This window comes from Triticum urartu, chromosome 7A (assembly GCF_056163025.1).
Source record: "Triticum urartu cultivar PI428250 chromosome 7A, HENAU_Tu73, whole genome shotgun sequence".
Classification (NCBI taxonomy): Eukaryota; Viridiplantae; Streptophyta; class Magnoliopsida; order Poales; family Poaceae; genus Triticum; species Triticum urartu.
In genome coordinates this window covers 10433701-10457786 of record NC_141879.1, presented here as the reverse complement: position 1 = coordinate 10457786, position 24086 = coordinate 10433701, and the positions used below count along the sequence as shown (strand labels likewise).

Genomic DNA, 24086 nt, shown 5'->3' with positions numbered 1-24086 from the left:
CATGTTTCCTAGCAACAAAGTCTCTCTTATCATGACGTTGATTCTTTGATTGTGGGTTATCAAGATCAACAACAGGTTCAATTTCTACATCATTGTCATTACTAGCTTGAGCATCATCATGAACATCATCATTAGTATTTAGTTAGGTTCATGTTCATTACCAGATTGTGTTTCAGCATCAGAAATAGAGATATCATTTGGATTCTCAGGTGGTTCAGCAATAGGTTCACTAGAAGCATGCAAAGTCCTATCATTTTTCTTTTTCTTCCTTTTAGAAGGACTAGGTGCATCAATATTATTTCTCTGAGAATCTTGCTCAATTCTCTTAGGGTGGCCTTCAGGATACAAAGGTTCCTGAGTCATTTTACCAGTTCTAGTAGCCACTATAACAGCATAATCATTTTTCTTACTATTCATTTCATTGAGCAAATCATTTTGAGCTTTAAGTACTTGTTCTACTTGAGTGGTAACCATAGAAGCATGTTTAGTAATGAGTTTAAGTTCACATCTAACATTAGCCATATAATCACCCAAGTGTTTCAGCATATCGGAATTGTATTTCAATTGCCTACCAAAATAAGCATTGAATTTTTCTTGTTTGACAATAAAATTACCAAACTCTTCTAAGCATTGTCTAGCAGACTTATAGTGAGGGATATCACCTTCATCAAATCTGTATAGAGAATTTACCTTTACTACCTGTGTCGGGTTATCAAGACCATGAGTTTCTTCAATAGGTGATGGATTAAGACCATGTATTTCTTCAATAGGAGGCAAATTCTTAACATCTTCAGCTTTTATACCTTTTTCTTTCATAGATTTCTTTGCCTCTTGCATGTCTTCAGGACTGAGAAATAGAACACCTCGATCAGGCAAAGCATTAAGTAACTTGAGAAGCCTCCCCAAGCTTGTGGGAGACTCTCTTCTTCAATTTGCACAAATTTGTATATTTCCTTTAAAGCAGCTTGTTTCTTATGAGCAGGGAAATATTTAGCAGAGAAGTAATAAATCATATCCTGGGGACTACGCACACAACCAGGATCAAGAGAGTTAAACCATATCTTAGCATCACCCTTTAATGAGAACGGAAATATTTTAAGGATATAGAAGTAGCGAGATCTCTCATCATTAGTGAATAGGGTGGCTATCATTTAATTTAGTAAGATGTGCCACAACAGTTTCAAATTCATAGCCATGAAAAGGATCAGATTCAACCAAAGTAATTATATCAGGATCAACAGGGAATTCATAATCCTTATCGGTAACACAGATAGGTGAAGTTGCAAAAGCAGGGTTAGGTTTCATTCTAGCATTAAGAGATTGCTGGTTCCATTTAGCTAATAACCTCTTGAGTTCATATCTATCTTTGCAAGCTAAAATAGCTAAAGAAGCTTCTTTATCAAAAACATAACCCTCAGGAATAACAGGCAGGTCTTCATCATCACTTTCATCAATATAATCATTTTCAATAATTTCTTTCTCTCTAGCCCTAGCAATTTGTTCATCAAGAAATTCACTAAGGGGCACAGTAGTATCAAGCATAGAAGTAGTTTCATCATAAGTATCATGCATAGCAGAGGTGGCATCATCAATAACATGCGACATATCAGAACGAATAGCAGAAGCAGGTTTAGGTGTCGCAAGCTTACTCAAAACAGAAGGTGAATCAAGTGCAGAGCTAGATGGCAGCTCCTTACCTCCCCTCGTAGTTGAGGGATAAATTGTTGTCTTAGCGTCTTTCAAGTTCTTCATAGTGACTAGCAGATATAAATCCCAAGTGACACAAAGAATAGAGCTATGCTCCCCCGCAACGGCGCCAGAAAATAGTCTTGATAACCCACAAGTATAGGGGATCGCAACAGTTTTCGAGGGTAGAGTATTCAACCCAAATTTATTGATTCGACACAAGGGGAGCCAAAGAATATTCTCAAGTATTAGCAGTTGAGTTGTCAATTCAACCACACCTGGATAACTTAGTATCTGCAGCGAAGTATTTAGTAGCAAAGTAGTATGATAGTAGTGCTAACGGTAACAAAAGTAACGGAAGCAAAAGTAATATTTTTGGTGTTTTGTAGTGATTGTAACAGTAGCAACGAAAAAGTAAATAAGCGAAGAACAATATAGGAAAAGCTCGTAGGCATTGGATCGGCGATGGAGAATTATGCCGGATGCGGTTCATCATGTAACAATCATAACATAGGGTGACACAGAACTAGCTCCAATTCATCAATATAATGTAGGCATGTATTCCGAATATAGTCATACGTGCTTATGGAAAAGAACTTGCATGGCATCTTTTGTCCTACCCTCCCGTGGCAGTGGGGCCTAATGGAAACTAAGGGATATTAAGGCCTCCTTTTAATAGAGTACCGGAACAAAGCATTAGCACATAGGGAATACATGAACTCCTCAAACTATGGTCATCATCGGGAGTGGTCCCGATTATTGTCACTTCGGGGTTGCCGGATCATAACACATAGTAGGTGACTATACACTTGCAAGATAGGATCAAGAACTCACATATATTCATGAAAACATAATAGGTTCAGATCTGAAATCATGGCACTCGGGCCCTAGTGACAAGCATTAAGCATAGCAAAGTCATAGCAACATCAATCTCAGAACATAGTGGATACTAGGGATCAAACCCAAACAAAACTAACTCGATTACATGATAGATCTCATCCAACCCATCACCGTCCAGCAAGCCTACGATGGAATTACTCATGCACGGCGGTGAGCATCATGAAATTGGTGATGGAGGATGGTTGATGATGACGACGACGAATCCCCCTCTCCGGAGCCCCGAACGGACTCCAGATCAGCCCCCCGAGAGGTTTTAGGGCTTGGCGATGGCTCCGTATCGTAAAACGCAATGAATCCTTCTCTCTGGTTTTTTTTTCTCCCCGAAAGCAAATATATAGAGTTGGAGTTGAGGTCGGAGGAGCTCCAGGGGGCCCACGAGGTAGGGGGGCGCGCCCTAGGGGAGAGGGCGCGCCCCCACCCTCGTGGACAGGGTGTGGGCCCCCTGGTCTTCATCTTTTGCAAGGATTTTTTATTTCCAAATAGACGTTCCGTAGAGTTGTCATTCCGAGAACTTTTGTTTCTGCACATAAATAACACCATGGAAAGTGTGCTGAAAACAGCGTCAGTCCGGGTTAGTTCCATTCAAATCATGCAAGTTAGAGTCCAAAAAAAGGCAAAAGTGTTTGGAAAAGTAGATACGACGGAGACGTATCAAAGTATAACATGTTCAACATAACCAGGGTTATGGCAAAGATTCAAAATTTTGTAATATCTTTCACAGGCTCCATATAGGCTTCCTCCATCTTCTTGAATGAATAGAGTGAGATTTCTTTGTAATTTAGTAATCTTTGAGCCTGGAAGGAATTTAGCCATAAATTTTTCCGCGCACATTAGCTAGCTGGTTATACTCCCATAAGGTAATTGATTATACCGATTTTCAGCATCTCCCTTAAGAGAAAACCTGAAGAGTCTTAACATAACAAATTCTTGTGACACGTCCTTCAATTAAAAAGTACTACAAAACGTATCAAAGAACATTAGGTGTGCTCGAGGGTCCTCCTCCGATCATATTCAATCAAATACTCTTTCACGTAATTTGTAGGATACACTAAAGGAGATCTTTGACTCATAACCGGAGCACAATAATATCTTATTGTTTTCTTTGGCTTCTAAGTAATCGACATCTCTGCAAATAAAGTGTTAAGTCCAACATCTGGTTATTTTTGTATTTTTATTAATGAAGCTTGTTGCTCCTGTGGAAAATGGGCAATATATTCAGGCAAATACATTCTTCCTGAACAAGTAGAGCGCATGTCACTTACAGGAAGCACCTACAACAACAAAACCTCCAAAAAAATAGTTATGAAACAAATACTCTGCACTTAGCTCCCCGGCAACGGCGTCAGGAAATGCTTGATGGCCTGCAAGACACACAGGGTTTCTGTAGCACTTTCTTGGAAGTATCACAGTTAGTTATCGTCGAAACGAATAGCGGAGGAGAGTATTTATATTAGCGCTTCTATCACACCCAAGGTGTCATAGTTCTCCTGTGAAGTAACTTCTTGTGCTTCTGCAAATGTTGCTATTGTCCTAGTGGACGGATAAGCCAGAGTGACAAGAATAAAAGGTTTACAGTAACAATGGTAAAAACTCTTGAAAATAAATAACATAAATAAATGTGAAAGTAGGGTTGTGTTTCCTGTGATCGAGAGATTAGGCGTGGAGATAGTTCAGTTTATGGTATATATCAAGTGTGCCAGTGCGACGATAATATCAGCTACCTTGTATTATATTCATAGTATTTGATGTTTTTGTTCTGTAGGCATATCACTCTAAAGTCATGGAACTCCTCCTCTCAGGATTACATTTCATTCTATGGTCCTGCTTCACCATTGCCACATAGTGGTCGTCTCCACAATTAAGGTCCTCGGACTGGAACGAAGCATTAAGGTTCATGGATCACCGTCTTATATTGTCTTCGGTCTTCATAGATGTCTTCACCTGTCACATCAAAGATCGCAGATTCCCTAAACAATATGTGTTACCTGTGTAGTTCTTGAGATCATGTTGCCTGGGCCCTTAAATTGGACAACACACACAGGGCTCACCACATTGTAACAACTTACTAGACATATCATAAGACTACAAACACGAATGACGACATATAGATCAGTCACAAATGAATCTTACCACTTACCTACATCTCCCACGTCTAGGGGGGATTACTCACGCATGATAAGAGAGAAATCAATCACACTAGAGATTAAACCCATGAAAATCATATCGATAATACCGTGAAGATCCACAATAAGATGAAATGGATAATTCAAATAGTCTTGATCTCCAAATGAGTATGAATAGAGTTACAACTTGTTCTCACAACTTGGAATTCCTCTTACAATAGTGAAGGATGAGATGATGATGGAGTGAAAGGACCAAAACTAAGAAGATCTCCGAAGGTTCTTCGGAGCTCCTCCTCTTCTGTTCTAGATGTGATGACAGCGGCTAGGGTTCTCTTCACCCCCTCTTCCCTTCATGAAAGTGTCTTGTCTATACGTGGTGGAGTTGCTGGCACCTCATACGACCACTTATACGAGCGTTGGTGATCGTATGGAAGGCCGTCTTTTGCTCTGGTGCGCCTGGTGACTTGGCTGCTGTTAGGAATATGCAACTTGTATTCCCATGAGGCCATAGGCCGATATATATACATGTACAGGTGTGGAACATATGCAGGAAACCCCTTATACAACGGGATAAATACAAAGGGGTACATGACTTATATTATAACTCTAACACCCCCCCCCTCAAACTCATGGTGGATGAACAACACTAAGTTTGGAGAGATAAAAGCCATGTTGTGCTCTAGTCTGGGCCTTCGTCAGGAAATCCGCCAACTGTAACTCGGAAGGCACATACTGAAGAGCAATAACCTGATCCTGTACACCAGCGCGCACATAGAAAGCATCAACACCAATATGCTTGGTGAGCTCATGCTTCACAGGATCACGCGCAATGCTAATAGCACCTGTACTGTCAGATAAGAGCGGAGTCGGTGTAGTGACAGAAACACCAAAATCCTGAAGTAACCACTGTAACCAAGTCACTTCTGCCGTCAAAAGAGCCATTGCTCGCAACTCAGCCTCGGCACTCGAACGGGAAACTGCAATATGTTTGTTCGTCTTCCAGGCAATGAGAGAACCACCAAGAAAAACACAGTAAGCAGAAAGTGAATGACGATCTGAAGGATCACTAGCCCACGTAGCATCCGAATAAGCATGAAGCTGTAAAGAACTGGAGCGAGGAAAGAATATACGGTGAGAGATTGTGCCCCGAAGATATCGGAGAACACGAAGGAGATGACTATAGTGGACCGATGTGGGAGCGGAGACGAACTGACTCAGAATATGAACCGGATAAGAGATATCCGGACGAGTGACAGCTAGATAGACAAGACTGCCAACAAGATGACGATAACGCGTCGGGTCAGGGAGGGGATCACCATCAGTAGCACGGAGGTGAACATTGAGCTCCATAGGAGTCTCAACAATTCGTTCGTCAGTAAGAGCAGCACGAGCAAGAAGATCCTGGATATACTTTTCCTGGGATATAAAAAAGCCATCAGATGTAGAAGAGACTTCAATCCTAAGAAAGTAGCAAAGAGGTCCAAGATCAGACATAAGAAACTGCTCACTAAGACGGGCCTTTACAAAGGCAATATACTCGGGGTCATCCCCAGTGATGACCATGTCATCAACATAGAGAAGAAGAAGAGTCCGACCACGAGGAGAAAGGTGAATAAACAATGTTGGATCATGAGCACTTGCTGAAAAACCAGAAGCAGTGACCACAGAGGCAAAACGCTCAAACCAGGCACGGGGGGCTTGCTTAAGGCCATAGAGAGAGCGACGAAGACGACATACCATGCCATCAGGAACAGAATACCCATGTGGTGGCTGCATGTACACCTCCTCACGCAGCTCACCATTAAGAAAAGCATTCTTAACATCAAGCTGAGATATAGACCAGTGGCGTGCAGAGGCAACGGCAAGAAGTGTACGAATAGTGGTCATATGGGCCACAGGAGCAAAAGTCTCGTCATAATCACGACCATGCTCCTGCTGAAAACCACGAGCCACAAGACGAGCTTTATGACGCTCAAGAGAACCATCGGAGCGAGTCTTAACCTTGTAGACCCACTTACAAGTGATGGGACGGACTCCGGGAGGAAGAGAAACAAGATCCCAGGTACCAGTGCGTTCAAGAGCAGCAATCTCCTCTGCCATCGCAAACTGCCATTCAGGATGAACAACAGCCTGATGATAAGAAGTCAGCTCAAGAACAACAGCACCAGTGGTGGAAAATCCAAAGCGATCAACAGGCGGACGAGGACGAGAACGCAAGCCATAAGTAGGTTGAGAGGAAGAGGACGACACATCCATGGAGGCATCCACAGGACGTGAACGACGAGTGTAATATTAAGGAAAAGATGGAACAATAGAAGGAGGAATCGCCAAGGTAGAATCGAGGGGTGGCGACGAAGAAGTCACCGGAGATGAAGGTGTAGAATCCGGTGACATGCTAGACGAGGAGACCGTGGAAGATGGTGGCAGCAAATCGACTAGAGGTGGAGAAGCTGAGGGAGCGGAACGAATAGGCACAGGCTCGACGGGGGTGATAGGTGAGTCGGGAAAAGTGAGGAAAGAGATATCCTCCACTGAAAAGGTCGAGGAAGATGGGCGTGGATAGAAGGGACGAGACTCATCAAAAGTCACGTCTCGAGAGATACGCATCTGATGACCGATTGGATCCCAACAACGATAGCCCTTATGCTCATCACTGTAGCCTAAGAAGACACACTCAACAGACTGAGCGGTCAGTTTGGTGCGTTCGCGGGGGGCAAGAAGAACATAGCAAACACAACCAAACAAGCGAAGCATCGAATAATCCGGAGAACGATCAAAAAGACGCTCGAAAGAAACACCACCCTGTAGAGCAGCGGAAGGCTGGAGATTGATAAGATAGGTGGAGGTGGAGACAGCCTCAGCCCAAAAATGAGGTGGGAGAGAGGAAGCAATCAGCAGTGCACGAGCCGTCTCAAGAAGATGACGATGCTTTTGCTCAGCGACACCATTCTGAGCATGAGCACCAGGACAAGAGAATTGAGAGAGAGTTCATTCCTCAGCAAGAACACCATGCAACATCTTAGAGATATACTCGCCAGCAGAGTCAGCACGAAAAACACGAATGGGTGAAGAGAACTGATTATGAACCATGGCAGCAAAACGCTTATAAATAGACAACACCTCACTACGAGAAGTCATGAAATAAAGCCATGTGTAACGAGAGAAGTCATCTATGAAAATAATATAGTATTTATGACCACCTTTCGAAGCGAAAGGAGCCGGACCCCATACATCAAAATGGACTAAATCGAAAGGACGCTTAGACACTGACTCACTATGTGAATATGGTAACTGAATCTGCTTGCCAAGACGACAACCCTGACACTCTAAAGAGACATCTCCTGAGACAGACCCCAGAAGACCTCGACGAACTGAAGACGACAACCAAGAACCACACAGATGACCAAGTCGATGATGCCACTGCTTGAAGGAACCAGTAACGGAGGCGACTGAAGCGGAGGAACTGGTGATAGTGGTGGCAGCAGAAGGAACATGAAGCCAGTCCAACTCCCAAAGACCCTGAGAATCACGGCGGCGAGGGCCAGCCCCAACCAGAGTGTGCGTGCGACGGTCCTGGACAGAACAAGAGTCAACGTCAAGGATGACGCGACAACCAGAATCAGTAAGTTGACCGGCAGAAAATATATTCATGGTAAGTCGAGGAACATGAGCAACATCAGGAACAGAGTAAGAAGGAGTGGTAAGATTGCCTCTACTAACGACAGAAAGTGGAGTACCATCAGCATTGAGGACATGAACAGGAGAATCCAGCGATCGAAGAGAGGACAAAGTGGAAGAATGAGAAGACATATGAAAAGAAGCTCCAGAGTCCAGAACCCATGGGGATGTACCTGACTGTGTAGAGGGTGGTTACTCAGTGCGGGAAGCATCAGTCACAGAACCAGCAGTACCCGTCGAGGAAGAACCTGAAGCCGCGAGCAGACGCTTAAGTCTCAGAATATCCTGCTCAGTCAAAGCAATGGATGAAGCTATCGAGGTAGATGACAAAGTCCCTGAAGATGATGATCGCGCCTTGCGCAGGTGTTTCTTCTTCGTGTAGCACTGGGACTCAATATGACCATCATTGTTGCAGTAGTCGCAATGTGGACGGGGGCGATCTGAGCCTCCAAAAGGAGTGGGCAAGAGCGGCGGAGCACTCAAGCGAGAAGGGGTCGGTGCAGCAGGTGGCGTAGAAGGAGCCCGAGTAGCGAGCACAGAGGGAACCTCCAGCAAACCAGCACCACGTAAGCACCTCCATGAGAGAAATACGGCCACGAGAAAACAACTGAGCACGCCGGGGCTCAAACTCCTTATGGAGCCGAGACAGGAACTCGTAGACGCGATGAAACTCCAAATTGGCCTGGACAGCCTGGCAACAGGGGCAAGTATGACAACCAGCACTGTGGAGAGAATCAAGCTGGCGCCAGATAGCAGAACTCTGTGCATAGAAGTCATTAACAGTAGAGTCACCCTGCTGAAGAGCATGCTCCTAACGGACCACAGAAAGGTATAAGGCATCACCAGAGGGCTCATAGCGCTGACGAAGACGGGTCCACATCTCAAAGACAGTAGGAAGACCCAGAAACTCAGAAGCAAACTGAGGTAGAACACTAGCAGTGAGAACAGCTGCAGCACGAGCATCATCATCAAGCCACTGGGTGTAAACAGACAAAGCACCATGATAAGTATGAAGAGCCTCCTCATAAGCCAAAACCCTCTCATCATGCGCACGATCGCAGCCTCATCAGCAAGCTTAGCCGCATCCTTGGCGGCCTGGTTAGCATCCGTAGGAAGAACCAGTGGAGTCGGCGGAGTAGGGGCCACCGGAGGAACCGGACGTGGCGGACAGCAGACCTCGCCAAAAAGAACACCCCAGAGATGGACGCATGTGAATGTGCATAAAGTCAGTGAACTCGGTGTAGTTAGTACCATCGAAGATCACCGGACAGCGAGGGACAGCAACATAGCCTGATGCAGCAGACATTTTTTTTACTGATCAACAGAAAGCAGACGAAAGACCAAACAGCTAGCGCACAAGCAGACTAGCAGAAATAGTCCAGCACCACGAGGCGGATGGAACACACCCACGGCTCCACACAGATGGATCGAGCGGCATCTAGCACACAAAGCGGACTAGCAGAAGTAGTCCACGTGCAGCGGGTGGGTATAGCGGCAGATGGATTGAGCCGCAGGTGAGCCTGGCGGATGAGCGGCAGGCGAGCCTGGCAAGTGCAGTAGAGCGGCAGCTCGGAGGGGACGGGAGGACTCGGGCGACTGAACTGCTGGCAGCCGGACGAATCTGCGGGAGACAGACGGGAGGTGCTGACGGGATCGCTCGTGCTGAATTGCTCGGGCGGCTTGAGGCAGGACAGTGACGGCGCAAGAGCAGGGTTGACCTGCGGAGAGCAGTGGCGGCCAAGAGAAGAAGGGCGGCGGCTGCGTGGACAGTAGATTGGATCGAGAACACGAGTTGCGCGTGCTAAGAAAAACCTAAGGCTCTAATACCATGTTAGAAATATGCAACTTGTATTCCCACGAGGCCATAGGCCGATATATATACATGTACAACTGTGGAACATATGCAGGAAACCCTTTATATAACGGGATAAATACAAAGGGGTACATGACTTATATTATAACTCTAACAGCTGCAAGGAGAGAGGGGGGCACGGAGCCTCGTGTGGAGACCCTCCTCTTTTTCTCTCACCTCGATCCCGGTCTAGCACTCCATTGCGATGCAACTTCCATCCTGGTTGTTGCTGGCCTTGGATCGGCAGAACGATGGTTTGGACTCAAGACCTCTTGGCTCGGATATCATATTGAATTCATGCTCCAGCCAACTCATCCAAATGTTCGAACTGATGGAGGAAGGCGGGTTGCTTGCCTTGGAAAAGTGCATTTGTGCCTTCTTCTGGAAGGGAACCGACGCCAGCCAGCAACTTGCATACTCAGTCACCCGGCTGAGTATGGTGGTCTCGGCGTTCAAATAAACCTCAAGATCCTGGGGTTGGCCTGAAGTTGAAGCAACTTTTAACAAGCCTATTCTGGACGGGCTGTTGGCTCCATGGCCAGACCATCCAATCGGTTGCCCCTGATCGACATGATAGTTGTGGACGCCCTAGAGAATTTGTATCTGGGTCGGAGACATGACATGGAAGTCATCTGGAAGACCTGGGCAGCGGCCAAGCGCGAGCTCAACATCTGGAAGACTTGCCGCATCTAAAACAATGATGAATCTCATGCTTTTTGAGCATTGTGTTGTGTGATCAACATCTTCCAAAGCAGAGCATCGCAATTGAGTCGGAGATATCTGGGTTGATGCATATCTCGAGATAGATCCTGTCTAGTTTGCGGTAGCCCACCGGCGACTCACGATTCTAATACATGGACATGCAATAAATAAACACACAAGTAGTAGTTTTGAAAGCAAAACATTGCATGGTCACTGACGCTACACAGGTTGCGCGTCTGCTGACAAACAAGTACTGTATGTACGGACAAAAAAGGCATCAATCAGGGCGGCTAGACACCCACACGGTCAGGTTCAAAGCTGACTAATCAAGTCAATTTGACAGACAAACAGTTTAGAATCAGGCAAAGCAAAACATGTATGGCAGCAATTGCCAACAGTGTCAAAACCGGGTCCATCACCCACGACCGCACAGCTTATCAGACCGGCTGCTGTCTATGTGTCCTGTCCTACATATTCCCCGACAACCGCCTCATCCTCTCCTCATGCCTCATCCTCTCCTCGCGTAGCTGCTCCATCACCTTCATATCATTCAAATCCTTCCTGGCCATGTACTGCTCGTACAGAGGCGCAGCCGCACGTTTCCTTTCCGCCTCAGCACGTTTGAACTCCTCACGTTGAATCCGGTCCATCTCTTGCATGGCCAACGCACGCCTCGCCCTCTGCTCTAGCCTGCTTAGTGACTTGTTGGGGTTGTTAAACCAGTAGTCCTTCAACTCGAACTGGCTTTCTTTGCTGCCGATGAATGGTATCTTCATCTGGAAGATAGCCTCATTGCAGATGCTGCCCAAGATTTCCGGGGCATGCTTTTTCAGCTGCCCCGCAATCTCTGACCCCCGATCCATCAGATTCTGTCCAATGTAGCAGACACCCCCAATCCCAGACACAATTAATATGAGGGTGAGCGCCTGCAGGTACTTCACCGTTTGGATCTCCAAAAGGCAGTCGCTTGAGAGTCCAGAACAAGTTAACTGCTCGGCGAGCAGCTTCTTGAGAATCATGGGGTCAATCTCCACGGCACTCGTCGAGTAGTGATGTGACTGAAACAAAACAGTAGCAGAGGCTGCAAGGTTTAGTACAACAAAACTACTACTTATGCGACACATCCAAAAGAAGCTGCTCATGTAAAACAAGTGCAAAGCTCATGATACTACTGCACATTGCGAAAAGTTTTTCGTTTTTCTCTATGTCACGCATGAAGATTTAAGGGAAGGATGCTGCTACAGTACCATAACTACAGCACATAGTTACTAACCTGAGCAGTGCTAATGAGGCTTGTGCCCCTGATGGCTGGGCTTGAGAAGGCAGGGGACAGCAGCAACGCAGAGCCAGTGGCAGCGGGTATAGCCATGGAAATCACCTACACAATGAGAATATGTATTTTATCAACACAAATTGAAGTGCAAACTATTCTGTTATTAATATCTAATCCAAAACAAGCTAGCAATACATTAAAATACTGGTGAAAAACTTCATGTGCTAAATTGTAGGATGTGCCTCCTGTTTCAGTTCTTTCACAGTAGTATTTAACAACTCATGCATTATGATGTATCTAGGCTACAGCAAGTGATTACTAGAGGCCAGCAACCAACATCCAGCTGGTAAATTTCCTAAGGTATCAATTGGCATCCCTCTTGCAAGGACAAGAAGCAAAGATGTTACTACTACCCCTGCATTTGAGAGGAACCTGTCTCAGGGAACTGATGGAAGATCTAGATCCTTGAAAGGTTATAATGCTTCACTCCAGGTCTCACAAGAAGGCTGCAAACCATGGCAGATCTGCTACAGAGGCACCTGAACTCTCGCCCCTGTTAAGCTTTCTCTAGCACAACCTGATGACCATGGACGTGAGCAAACCAAAACCTTTTCCTTTGGAACAAGAAAAGAACAAGACAGCCAGCTTGACCAACTGCAAAAGCCACCCTTTGTGAGTTCACAAGGAAAGCGCCTAGTGGAATCTGCAGATAAAACCAAACTCAACAGCGAAGTTCTCAGGATGAAGCTGTGGGAGATCCTTCGTACATCACAAACCAAGCAGGCTGTTGCTTCAACAAACCCTGAAGACACTGAGACACCTGACCAACCTAAACATTTAACCGCCAATGGATCATCTTCAGGGAGAAGGTTTACAGTCACCTTTTCCTGATAATATCAAGACACCTGACCAACCTAAACATTTAACCGCCAATGGATCATCTTCAGGGAACGAGAAGGTTTACAGTCACCTTTTCCAGATAATATCAAGACACCTGACCAACCTAAACATTTAACCGCCAATGGATCATCTTCAGGGAACAAGAAGATTTACAGATAATATCAAGACACCTGATCTGCACAACTCTCGAACAGCTACGTATGCAAAAGAGTAAACCATCCTCTGATTCATTTGAGTCAGATTCTGATACTTCAGAAGTAGTTGAAATAAGGCCTGTTACTTGCACCTTGGGTTGCAATAAAGCACCAGCAGCCTCCAAGAAGCAGGATAAGAGCCAGAGCGCAAAAACACCATTATCTAGAAAACGTTGTAAACCCAAGCAGAAGACAGTGGACAAAGCGTTTTTTATGAGAAATGCACACCCAAAACCGCAGGGAAATCTGCAATTGGTAACTCTGGCTGCTTGAGAAATCTTAGAAGCTCAAATAGGAAGGGTAAAGTAGAGCTTAAGAATGTCAACTGTTCTGACAAGATCACACCAGATGATAAGGAAGGACAGCTATCTTATAGAAATGCACCATCAGAGAATAAGGGAGAGAAAACCACCTCCTTTTCTTCTTTGTCCCTAACTTGAAAAACTGCTGAGAGCTGCTCTAGAATAACTACCAAGGGAGAAACGGCTGAATGGAATGGCTAAAGTAGGGCCTCAGAAGATGCAGTTTTCAGAACACTGGAGGAGGGTGAAGATAAGCTCTCTTGTCAGAATATCTCATCAAAGAGAAAGGAAAATTAATTCTTCACTGTAGCACCGCAAGGAGAGTGCAAATTTGAGCAAAGCTTCAGACAGAGGGACATAAAGTAGCCGGAAATAACTTGAACTCGCCACCATCTGGTGCTGCTAGTCCTTACCTGAACCGATAATGTACCCATGGGACAATGAGGCAAGCCCCCAGATAAATGGTAAAACTGGAGAGAAAATTGCCAGTGCATCTGGGAAACAGATTCAGAGATACCTGCTTTGCCAGTCCTACTTTTGCAACTAATGTAAACAGCTGCCACCATACAAGTAACTAAAATGCTACATGATGACACATAGAGCCCCAAGTATCCAAAAGGTGTTAACATGTCAAGATCGAATTCCTATGCTTTTGATCCTGGGACTGAGCCAGCCAGCCATCGGTAGGCTTTTTTCCAAAGTCTACAAATCAATCATTTCCCAGCCATGGTAAATTTGGCTTGCCCTCATACTCATGTAACAGAGTAACTCTCTCTGCTTGTCACTCGTTCGTATACAGCTGATGTCCAGGACGGGATGGATAAAACCGATGAAAAATCCTACTGTATGTTGAGCCACACAAATCCACCAACAAGCACTTATCCAGCTAGCATTACTACTAATCGCACAAGCATGGGGGGTGTGGAGGCGGGGACGGGAGGGGCTCACGCGTGGGGCGGAGGGGGAAGCGCCGATGGTCGCCGGCGGCGAGGACCTCGGCGCCAGATGCAGGGCGGCGCTCCTCGTCCTCGCGGCAAGAGTTCGAAGCGCCATGGTCGGGATCTGGACGGGGGCGGGGGAGGGAGCGAGGGCGGCGGCTAGGGTTCCTCCTTCCTGCCTGCCTTCCTCCTCCTCCTCCTCCTCTCCCTCTCCCTTCTCTCTCGCCCTGTCTAGAAGCTTCTATCTCTCCTAGTTTTTTTTAGACAACGATTTGCGCTCGCGGCTGCAGCCACGCTCCACTTACTGGGCTTTTACTGGGCCGCTCTCCCGCCCCATCACTTGTAGGTTCTACTAGCCCTGCTCCCTCTCTTTGTTTTTCTTTTTCTTTTCAAAAACTTCTTCCCCCTTCATAGCTTTGGAGGAAATTTCACTAAAAAAAAAACCTGGCCCTTACCCTGCGTGCGTCAGAGACTGAGTGCGCAGTTGCTTGTGACATTTTTTTACGCCAAAATTTATTTATGTTTCTTCAAACAACTAGTCTAGTTCCTAATGTCAAAAAATAATCACTCAACTCTTAAATTAACCACTCATGTTCACTTCACTAAAAAAATATTTGTCTTTCTAGAGATTTCAACAAGTGACTACATACGGAGAAAAATGAGTGAATCTACACTTTAAAATATGTCTATATACATTCTTATGTGGTAGTCCATTTCAAATCTCTAAAAAGACAAATATTTAGGAACGGAGGGAGTAGTTCATAAGTTAAATTAACCACTCATGTTCATACAACTTCTTCATGTGAGCTATCGATCAGATGGAAGAAAAAAAATGAACTCTAAATTTCTAATCTACTATCTTTTAGCTTGAATGAGCCACGCCATCCTTGTGAAGTTCATTGATACCCCAAAATAAGTCCTAAATTTAAATCTCTGTATGGAGCATTTTACCCAAAAAAAAACATTCTGAAGTGCCATTCTAGTCAAATCTTAGAAAACACTATTCATAGAGATGTGGTATTTAGACATGACTGGTCTTCAAGATACACTTTTTCTTTATAGTTTATTAATAATATGTTAGAATAAAAACCATATGATATTCGGCAAGAAAATTATATTCGTACAAGTGTAATAACTACTCCAAATTAATGAAACTTAATTAGACATGAACAGTATTAACATGTTAGGAAAATTACAAGAGATATGTAATTGCCACACTTGTATTGGATCAATATCAAATCATGGGATACTCGGCTCAGTTTTTTTTTCTCTTTGGTGATTGGATTATATGCTAGCTACTCTATGTTGAAGAATCTGTTCATGCCAAATTTAATAAATCTTGTCACGTTTTCATAGATTGCCTATTTGCTCACTCTGCGTGGAATGGCAAACATTTGTAGCATGGTCAGGGTTTGATTATTTTTATCAGGGCACATACCTTCAGAAAACGGGCTAGCTTGTTCTTTCTACTTATATACCTACACATGGGATGCCCTGTTAGTTTTGTTGTGGAAATAATCATTCTTTGTGTTGATGAGCAATGATAATGGCTCCCAAAATTACAATATACTTGCTGAAAGTACGCCTTGTTTGCAATACAATCCTATGTATAAATAGTATATTTTACTGATAGATTGTGATTAAAATTTGTTGCTTTTACCCACTTTGGTGCTGCTTCAGTGTATGCATACTAAATCATGAAAAAAGAAAACTGTATTTTTTCATTAAGTGATTTCCCCATGTAGTCTAATAAATTTAACTTGAATGATTTTGTCATAAACTCATTGTCTGCATGCTGATTTATATTTTTTAGATATCGGCAAGGCAAAGAAACAAGATTAAAAAGTAAGTGGTGAGTTTTTCTATGTTTAAGAATTGTTGTGTAGTAGAACAAATGAGGGGAATACAATTATGGGTCAAACTTAATTAACATATTTTTAGTGATATATGCATGCCAAAACTAATGTGTGTGTTTTCAACTTAGTGAACATGTATTAGTATATTTTGGTTCCGTGGCAACACAAAGGCACTGAGCTAGTACTTCCTCCGTACCTAAATACTACCTCTGTACCGAAATACTTGTAGCTGGGGGAAACTAGTACAAGTTCCCCCAACTACAAGTATTTCGGTACAGAGGGAGCATAAGTCAAAAGGTACGGAGGGAGTAGTTACAAAAACAATGTAGTTGTTTCAAGGAAATTCTTCTCTTCCGGGTGTTGTAATGGGTGGAAGAACAAGAACCAACGGTAGGTTGCAAAGGGTAGGCATGAGATAGACTGGGTGGGTAGTCAGGCAGATTTGGATGAAATATGTGTTTTCTTTTTCTTTTGAGAAAAGTTAAGTATTGTCTAACAATCAACTAGTAACTCTTAATTAGCCTATGGTTGGCAATGTTAATCTCCTGGCTTATTGCTGTAGCTTGTGGGACTAGTCTTGTTTTAAGTTTTCGTGTGGCAGTGTGTTGGGCAGGACACTGGTAGCGACTAGGTGTTGTATGCAACATTCAGTTTCAGAAAATGAAACCAGGAGGATTGTTTTATCAAAAAAGGAACTCTTAAGACTATGAGTTTCCTTTCTTTTCCCCACCTTACCAAACGTTAGCTGCTCCCAAGAAATCCATTGCATACTCCGGAAAGATCACTTGTAAACTCTCCGGATAGTAACCATTCTCTAATAAGCGATTCCCCGTCGCAAAACAAAATCCAGTCTCTCCAATCATCAGAAAAAGTATATATCCTCAGGAAAAACAAAATCCAGTGTCTCCAAACATCATCAGAAAAGGATCCTCAGGAAAAAAAAATTGATATGAAGACGCAATAAATTCTAAATGAAACAAAAGCTAGATGCTAGCGCGAGAGAGTTTGCGCTTACTTGTTGGCCAGACATGAAAATACAGGGAGATGCAGAGCTTGTCAAGGTGAAGGAGCATCCACGGTTGCGCCTGGCCTCGCCGCCAGCCAGGGTTTCCAGTGAAACATGCGCTTGGGTACAAAAGCGGCCTCGGCCATGACCGCAGATCCAGGCTACATAGAGTAGAACAAATTAAGACCGATGTAATTAGACGACGGGTCCTAGTACGATGAACACGTATGGGTATGCATGTAGTAGATAGAATAGAAATCCAGCTAGATCGGATGAACATGTACATATATATGATGTGCTTAGATAGAACAGAGAGAAATAAATCAAAACCAAGCAAGATCTGATGAAGACTAGAAGAGGGAACTTGACCAAACCCAGTGCCTAGAATTTAACCTGGCTTGCTTTAGCCTAGAATTCAGCAGAGACAGCAGCTGGTGGCCGTGTCCGGCCGGCCTGCCGGATCACATCGACCGACCGACCGGCCGAGCGGCCGCGAGAGGCGCCCTGCGTGGGTGCGAGCGGCGACGGCAGGTGGGCGGCGAGGAAAGGAAGATTTGATGGAGCAGCCATGGCCGGCGCGGATGAGATCCAAGGGAGAGATCGATGCGGCCGGCGACGGCGCAGGAGGAAGAGATATGGATCCAACCCGTCCAAGAGATAAATAGATGGATAGCATGCGCTTGATTAGGGAGGGCCAGACCCAGACAGACAGGGAGAGACCCAGACCCAGCCCTAATTGCACCCGAAACGTAGTACTACTCCATCTGTCCACGTCCAGGATGTGACCAAATTAAAGTGCAGTAGGTGGCCGGCACGCCGGGCCACACTCATTCATGCCTTGTCCTTTTCCTTCCTTGGTGCCAGCCACCAGTACGTCCCGTGGAGCCTAGCTACCCGTGCCTGCATCTGCATGCCCACCAAGTAGTGTACTACATACGGAGCAAAATAAGTGACTACACTCTAAAATATGTCTATATACGGAGCAAAATAAATGACTGCACTCTAAAATATATAAGTCTTTCTAGACATTTCAACGAGTGACTATATACGGAGCAAAATAAGTGGATCTGCACTCTAAAATATGTCTACATACATTCATATGTTGTACTCCAGTTAAAATGTCTAAAAAGACTTATACTGTATTTAAGAACCGAGGGAGTAATACACTAGTCCTTGCTCGATGCATGGGGAGCAGTCTTAAGAAAAAAAATCATCACGAGCCACTACTCCCTCGGTTTCCAAATATAAGACCATTTAGAGATTTTAAAATAGACTATACACAGAGCAAAATGAGTGAGTATATACTCTAAAGTATGCATATATACATTCATATGTAGTTTGAGTTGAAATTTCTAAATGGACTTATATTTAGATTAGGTAATTGCCCGTGTGTTACAACGGGGCCTACTTGTTCGGCTGGTTCAACACCCATTGGTGTCTCGCTCCTCCTTCCTTCTTTCACCCCTCTTCTGCTCCAGTCCAAACTCATCACATGTGTCAATGATCCATCTGGGTGGCAATATCATCCTTCATCCCCACACCCCCGCCCCCACCCAGACACATTTTTAATTTTTTGGGGGTGACAATGCCTCCAATAATATTTGGCCTCTATCATTGAGCATCCAACCTATTCCTCTCACGGTATTACCAAACGATCATAGGCACTACATTTGCCACCGCAAAAGAGGAAAAACTTGTCATGGAAATCGATCAACCATGACCACATGACAAACCATGTTCTTATATAGAATTTAGTTAATTGCATAATAGAGCCAGTTATTTCGATATCAATTTCATTTAATCATGTTCTGATAATTAATTTTACCTTTTTAGCGGAAAATGTTGTTTTCATGAGAACAAGAAAAAAGTACACTATGATGGCAAGCTTCATCACAGACTTTACAGGTATTAGAGAAATCATGTAATGTATGTAGGTCCAGTCCAGGAACAAAAAAAAAGGTACACTATGATGGCAAGCTTTGTGAGAAGATGGCACAGTATGGTCAAGTGAAGATCTTGGTTTGACCTTTCGCCCTAGTTTTAGATGTTGAAACTTCCACAACCTGCACATTTGTTTTAAATGCATGCTATAACATGACTATCAGTAAGAAAACCATCAAGATAAGAATGAACTGATAAGAAAGATTTAGCAGATATCAAAATAAAATGTAGGCAAGCCTGCAATCATGTCATCTGACAAATAAAATAGGGAAATAGGGTGATACGGGCCAGTATGCAGCATAAAGATATAAACTTCCAGGTAAGTTTAGAACCTTGACACATCAAAAATAGTTATAACCAACTAAACATCATGTACTGCAGTGTGGATGAGCAGATGTCCTCCATGTTGTGAGGACTTATTGCCTCTCTCGATTGTAACCCTGTGACTTTGGAATAAAATTCCCGAATTATTCGCAAAAAGAAAACGAAACATCATGAACCGATATGCACCCAGGCAGCTAAACTCTGACACCGACATGATAAACCAAATTCTGCATAAAATATCCAGGTAATTAACAAGTAGAACAGCAACAAGTGTATATAACACAAAATCGTTGTCACGCAGATTCAGATGTTCCATCCAAGACAACGGAAGGTCAGAGGAGAATAAAAAGATTGCATGCATACATGCAACGATAATCTGGGCTGATGGAACGAACGCACGCAGATCTGTGTGAACTAAATATCAGGATTTAAATCAAAGACATCAAGCAAGCAAGTGAATGTCTGATTGTATACCAGGTGTGATTCATGACAAATAAAGTAGTCGTTCTCGTAGATGGTGTCAGCCAGATGCAAGTTGGTCTTGGAAATGTCGGCTTCAGCCTTTGATGTGGACCGGTGATCTTCATTATCCACACATCATCTTCTCGATCAGGATCAAACCATACTCTGAAAATTAACAGAGTTTTAAATAGCCGGCTATAGCCCAGCTATAACGGGGCTATGGCGGTTTGATGCTTTGAACAGGCGCCCCTATGTGGCATAGCCTCCTAAACTTGAGAAATAGCAGACTATAGTATCACTATAGCTGATTTGGAGGGCCGCCGCTATTGGCATAGCCCGCTGTTTGAAACACTGAAAATTACAGAAAAATAAGAGTAGAAGAGTGAATGTATCAATTGGCGCACAAGAGAAGAGAATCTGATTTTGACCTTGAATCAACGCCGCTGGAGTTCGCAGGCGAGACGGTTGGGCGTCGGGGTATCAGCATGCCGAAGGATGGGTGTCGGGGACGGGTAGTAAGCGCCTTCATCCCGCTGCGTCCGTGTCGTCCTCAACGCTGAGGATGGAAGCCGGCGCTAGAGAGTGCGTCGCGGCGGCGGAGCACGTGGGAAAGCGGCATCACGGAGGTCGCAGGGCACTTGTGTCACGGTGGAAAGCTGCCGCCACCGATGCATAGATCACAGGTGACAGGTGGAAAGAATCCCATGTTGCAGGGAGATAGGAAGGTGGGATGGAGCGGTGGTTCGGAAACAAACACCGGATGATGTATTCGGCAAAGAAAAAACGAAAGGCACGAAGATGGACATGCGAGGGTGGACGAAACGAGCGACGTAGCATGCATGCATGTCCACCTGCCAGTGATTGTCCATTGCTGCTAATTATACAGTGCATGCTGAGGTTGAGAGACTTTTTTTAAGGAAAAGCAGAGGTTGAGAGACTTTTTTTGTGAACAGAGGTTGAGAGACTTGAAGAAGAAGGCGAGAGAGACGGAAGAAGTGAGTGAAACAAGCAACATGCATAGTAGCATGCATCATTGACCATTCTTACTCGTGCTCGTACTAGTGGCAAGTAAAGTAAGCAGCATGCATGTGCTATTATGCTCGGGGAAGGAGAGAGAGACTGTAGATAGATGCTCTTTGGAAGAGAGAGAGAGAGAGAGAGAGAGAGAGAGAGAGAGAGAGAGAGAGAGAGAGAGGCGAGAGGGATGAGTCCACAGCTCGGCCGGCGGGAAAGAGGAGGCCCATGCATGCCTCCATAGAAAAATGGCCCTCGCGCATGCATGCACGCACGTAGAGGCTGTCGGCAAAGCAAAGGAAAGAGAGAGAGGGTTCTCGACGACCGTGCACGCCATGGTTACTGTACAATATAATACTCCCTCAGTCCATAAGAGCGTTTTCGGAATGCTCCCTTCGACACTAGGAAAAAAATCTTGTACGACCGTGTCGTATCCAGCCAAACGGGAGACCACGTCGAGTGCGTGACACCTGGCAATTACGAATCTCAAAGCAGCAGCACCTTCATCGTCCTCGTTCTCCATTATCAAATCCCTAGCCGGCTAGCCCAGACTCGATCCCCAACTTCTCCAACGTCCACAACTCTTGCTGAAGAAGGGAGGAGAACTACGCTGTGTCTATATACAGTTTTACAAAGGGTGATTGTGTGCCACTACCATGCCGATCGTGGGCGAACTGCGTGCCCACTACTCACGTACATGCGTTGACTAGTTACAGTGCGTGTATATAGGCGATACAAGTACATGCTACGTATACTCCAGCACACCCCCCCTCCCCCCCCCCTCCTCCCCCGCAGTCGTGACGACAGGAGCGACGCAAAGACTAGCCCTGAACTGAAGAAAAACGTCTGTGGGCAGGCCCTTCGTCATGACATCAGTGAGTTGTTGCTTGGTGGGGATGTGAAGCACACGGAACTCGCCCAGAGTCACGCGCTCTCGCACAAAGTGGATGTCCAACTCCACATGCTTCGTGCGCCGGTGATGGACGGTGTTGGCGGAGAGGTAGCAGGCCGATATGTTGTCGCAATAGACGATGGTCGCAGAGCGGACTGGCAGGAGCAGCTCACCGAGAAGTTGACGCAGCCAGATGCATTCGGCCACAGCGTTCGCGACGCCGCAGTATTCTGCTTCGGCACTCGACCGGGACACCGTGGCTCGCCGCTTGGAGGACCAGGAGACGAGTGCGTCGCCGAGATAGATGCAGAACCCGGACGTGGAGCGGCGGGTGTCGGGGCAGCCGGCCCAATCGGCGTCGGTGTACGCGCGTAGATCCAGCGTCGGCGAGCCGCACAGATGAAGACCATGCGAGGGCGCGCCGCGCACATAACGCAGCACACGCTTGATGAGGGCTTGATGGCACTCGTGAGGGTCGTGCATGTGGAAGCAGATCTGCTGCACCGCGTACTCCAGCTCCGGACGCGTGATGGAGCGCTCCGGCGATGCTGCGGTATGCCGAGGCGTCGGCGACGCGCGACCCGTCGGCCTGAGGTAGCTTGCCCTTGGTGTCGAACCAGGTGCGGGGAGCTTGTTTAAGCCCGTACAACGATTTGTTGAGACGACAGACGTGTTGCGGGCGGTGCTCGTCGACGAAACCGGCCGACTGGAGGCAGTACACTTCCTCGGCGAGCGTCCCATGGAGGAACGCGTTCTTGACGTCCAGTTGATGAACTGGCCACTGGCGTGAAGCAGCAATGGTGAGGACGGTGCGAATTGTGGCAGGCTTGACCACCGGCGAGAAGGTTTCACCGTAGTCCACGCCGGCGCGCTGGCGGAACCCGCGGACGACCCACCACGCCTTGTAGTGCTCGAGGGAGCCGTCGGGACGTAGTTTGTGCTTGAAGACCCATTTGCCAGTGATGATATTAGCACCGGACGGGCGAGGCACCAGCTCCCAGGTGTTGTTGGCGACGAGCGCGGCGAATTCCTCGCGCATGGCGGCGAGCCAGTGCGGATCACGCACGGCGACGCGGACCGATCTCGGCAAGGGAGAAATGCCAGAGGTAGACGAAGCAGCCGCGGCGTTGTAGTACTTGGGGTTGGGTCGAAAGATCCCGGTCTGGGCGCGAGTCACCATGGGGCGCGCAGGGGCGGGAGCAGGTGGCAGGGAAGGAACATTTGAATGCCCAGAGGGCGCGCGGGAGGACGAGCAGGCACCGTCGGATGATGAAGGAGCGGTGCAGCTTGAACCACCTAAGCGCGCGCGCGAGGCGTTTGAATATGAACCGTCCACCGCAGATCCAGCGGCTGACGTTGAACGCGCGATCGATGCGCGCGGTGAGGGTGAAGCGAGACCGTCCATCGCAGATCCAACGCTCCTACTTGAAGGGCCGCACAGAGCGGGCGAAGTAGAAGACAGAGAGGGTGCTGGACATGCGAGTTGTAGGATAGGCGGCGCACCGAGCGATGGAGCAGATGGTGCAACAGGAACGGAGCGCGCAAAGGGGAATATATCCTCATGGAAATAAACATGGCGAGAAGTGAGGAAACGACGTGTGACGGGATCAAAGTAGCGGTAGCCGCGATGATCTGCGGGATAACCTAGAAAGACGCAGGCAACTGAGCGATGGTCGAGCTTGTGGCGAGCTGTGGAGGAAGTATTGGGGTAGCATAAGCAGCCGAACACGCGTAGTAAGCTATAATCTGGAGCAACGCCAAGGAGGAGTTCGTGGGGTGTGCGAGGTGCGCTGTTGTGGCAAGACCGACGGTTAAGCAGAAAAGTGGCAATGTTCAGTGCCTCTGCCCAAAATCGCGATGACATGGAAGCGTGGAAAAGGAGGGCCCGCACACTGTCATTGAGAGTTCGGATCGTGCACTCAGCCTTGCCATTTTGCTGGTTGGTGTAGGGGCATGACAGCCGGAGCACCGTGTCGTGCACAACGAGCAGTTCACGCGAGGCATGACTGTCGAACTCGCGTCCATTATCAGCTTGGACAGAGA

At 46.1% G+C, this 24086-nt stretch overlaps 1 protein-coding gene and 2 pseudogenes across 3 annotated transcripts; 1 reads left to right on the top strand and 2 right to left on the bottom strand.

Annotated features, from left to right (window-relative positions):
• LOC147956877 (uncharacterized) overlaps positions 1-7799 on the bottom strand; it is a 47706-nt pseudogene extending 39907 nt beyond the window's left edge.
• A 3325-nt stretch (positions 7800-11124) lies between these two features.
• Positions 11125-18146, bottom strand: LOC147956875 (uncharacterized). 3 transcript variants are annotated; one of them, XM_087533062.1, is made up of 4 exons: positions 17804-18146; positions 17420-17571; positions 12215-12319; positions 11125-11999 (listed from the first exon to the last, which is right to left on the bottom strand). In XM_087533062.1, exons 2-4 carry the CDS (start codon positions 17432-17434, stop codon positions 11409-11411), a joined length of 711 nt encoding a protein of 236 aa, XP_087389188.1. In that variant the 5' UTR covers positions 17435-17571; positions 17804-18146; the 3' UTR covers positions 11125-11408. The 3 variants fall into 3 exon arrangements, with proteins under 3 accessions (XP_087389188.1, XP_087389187.1, XP_087389186.1); XM_087533061.1 differs by lacking the exons at positions 17420-17571; positions 17804-18146 and adding an exon at positions 17135-17404; XM_087533060.1 differs by lacking the exons at positions 17420-17571; positions 17804-18146 and adding an exon at positions 14559-16624.
• On the top strand, positions 12451-14297 carry LOC147956876 (meiosis-specific protein PAIR3 pseudogene; annotated as a pseudogene).
• Positions 18147-24086: the final 5940 nt, after the last annotated feature.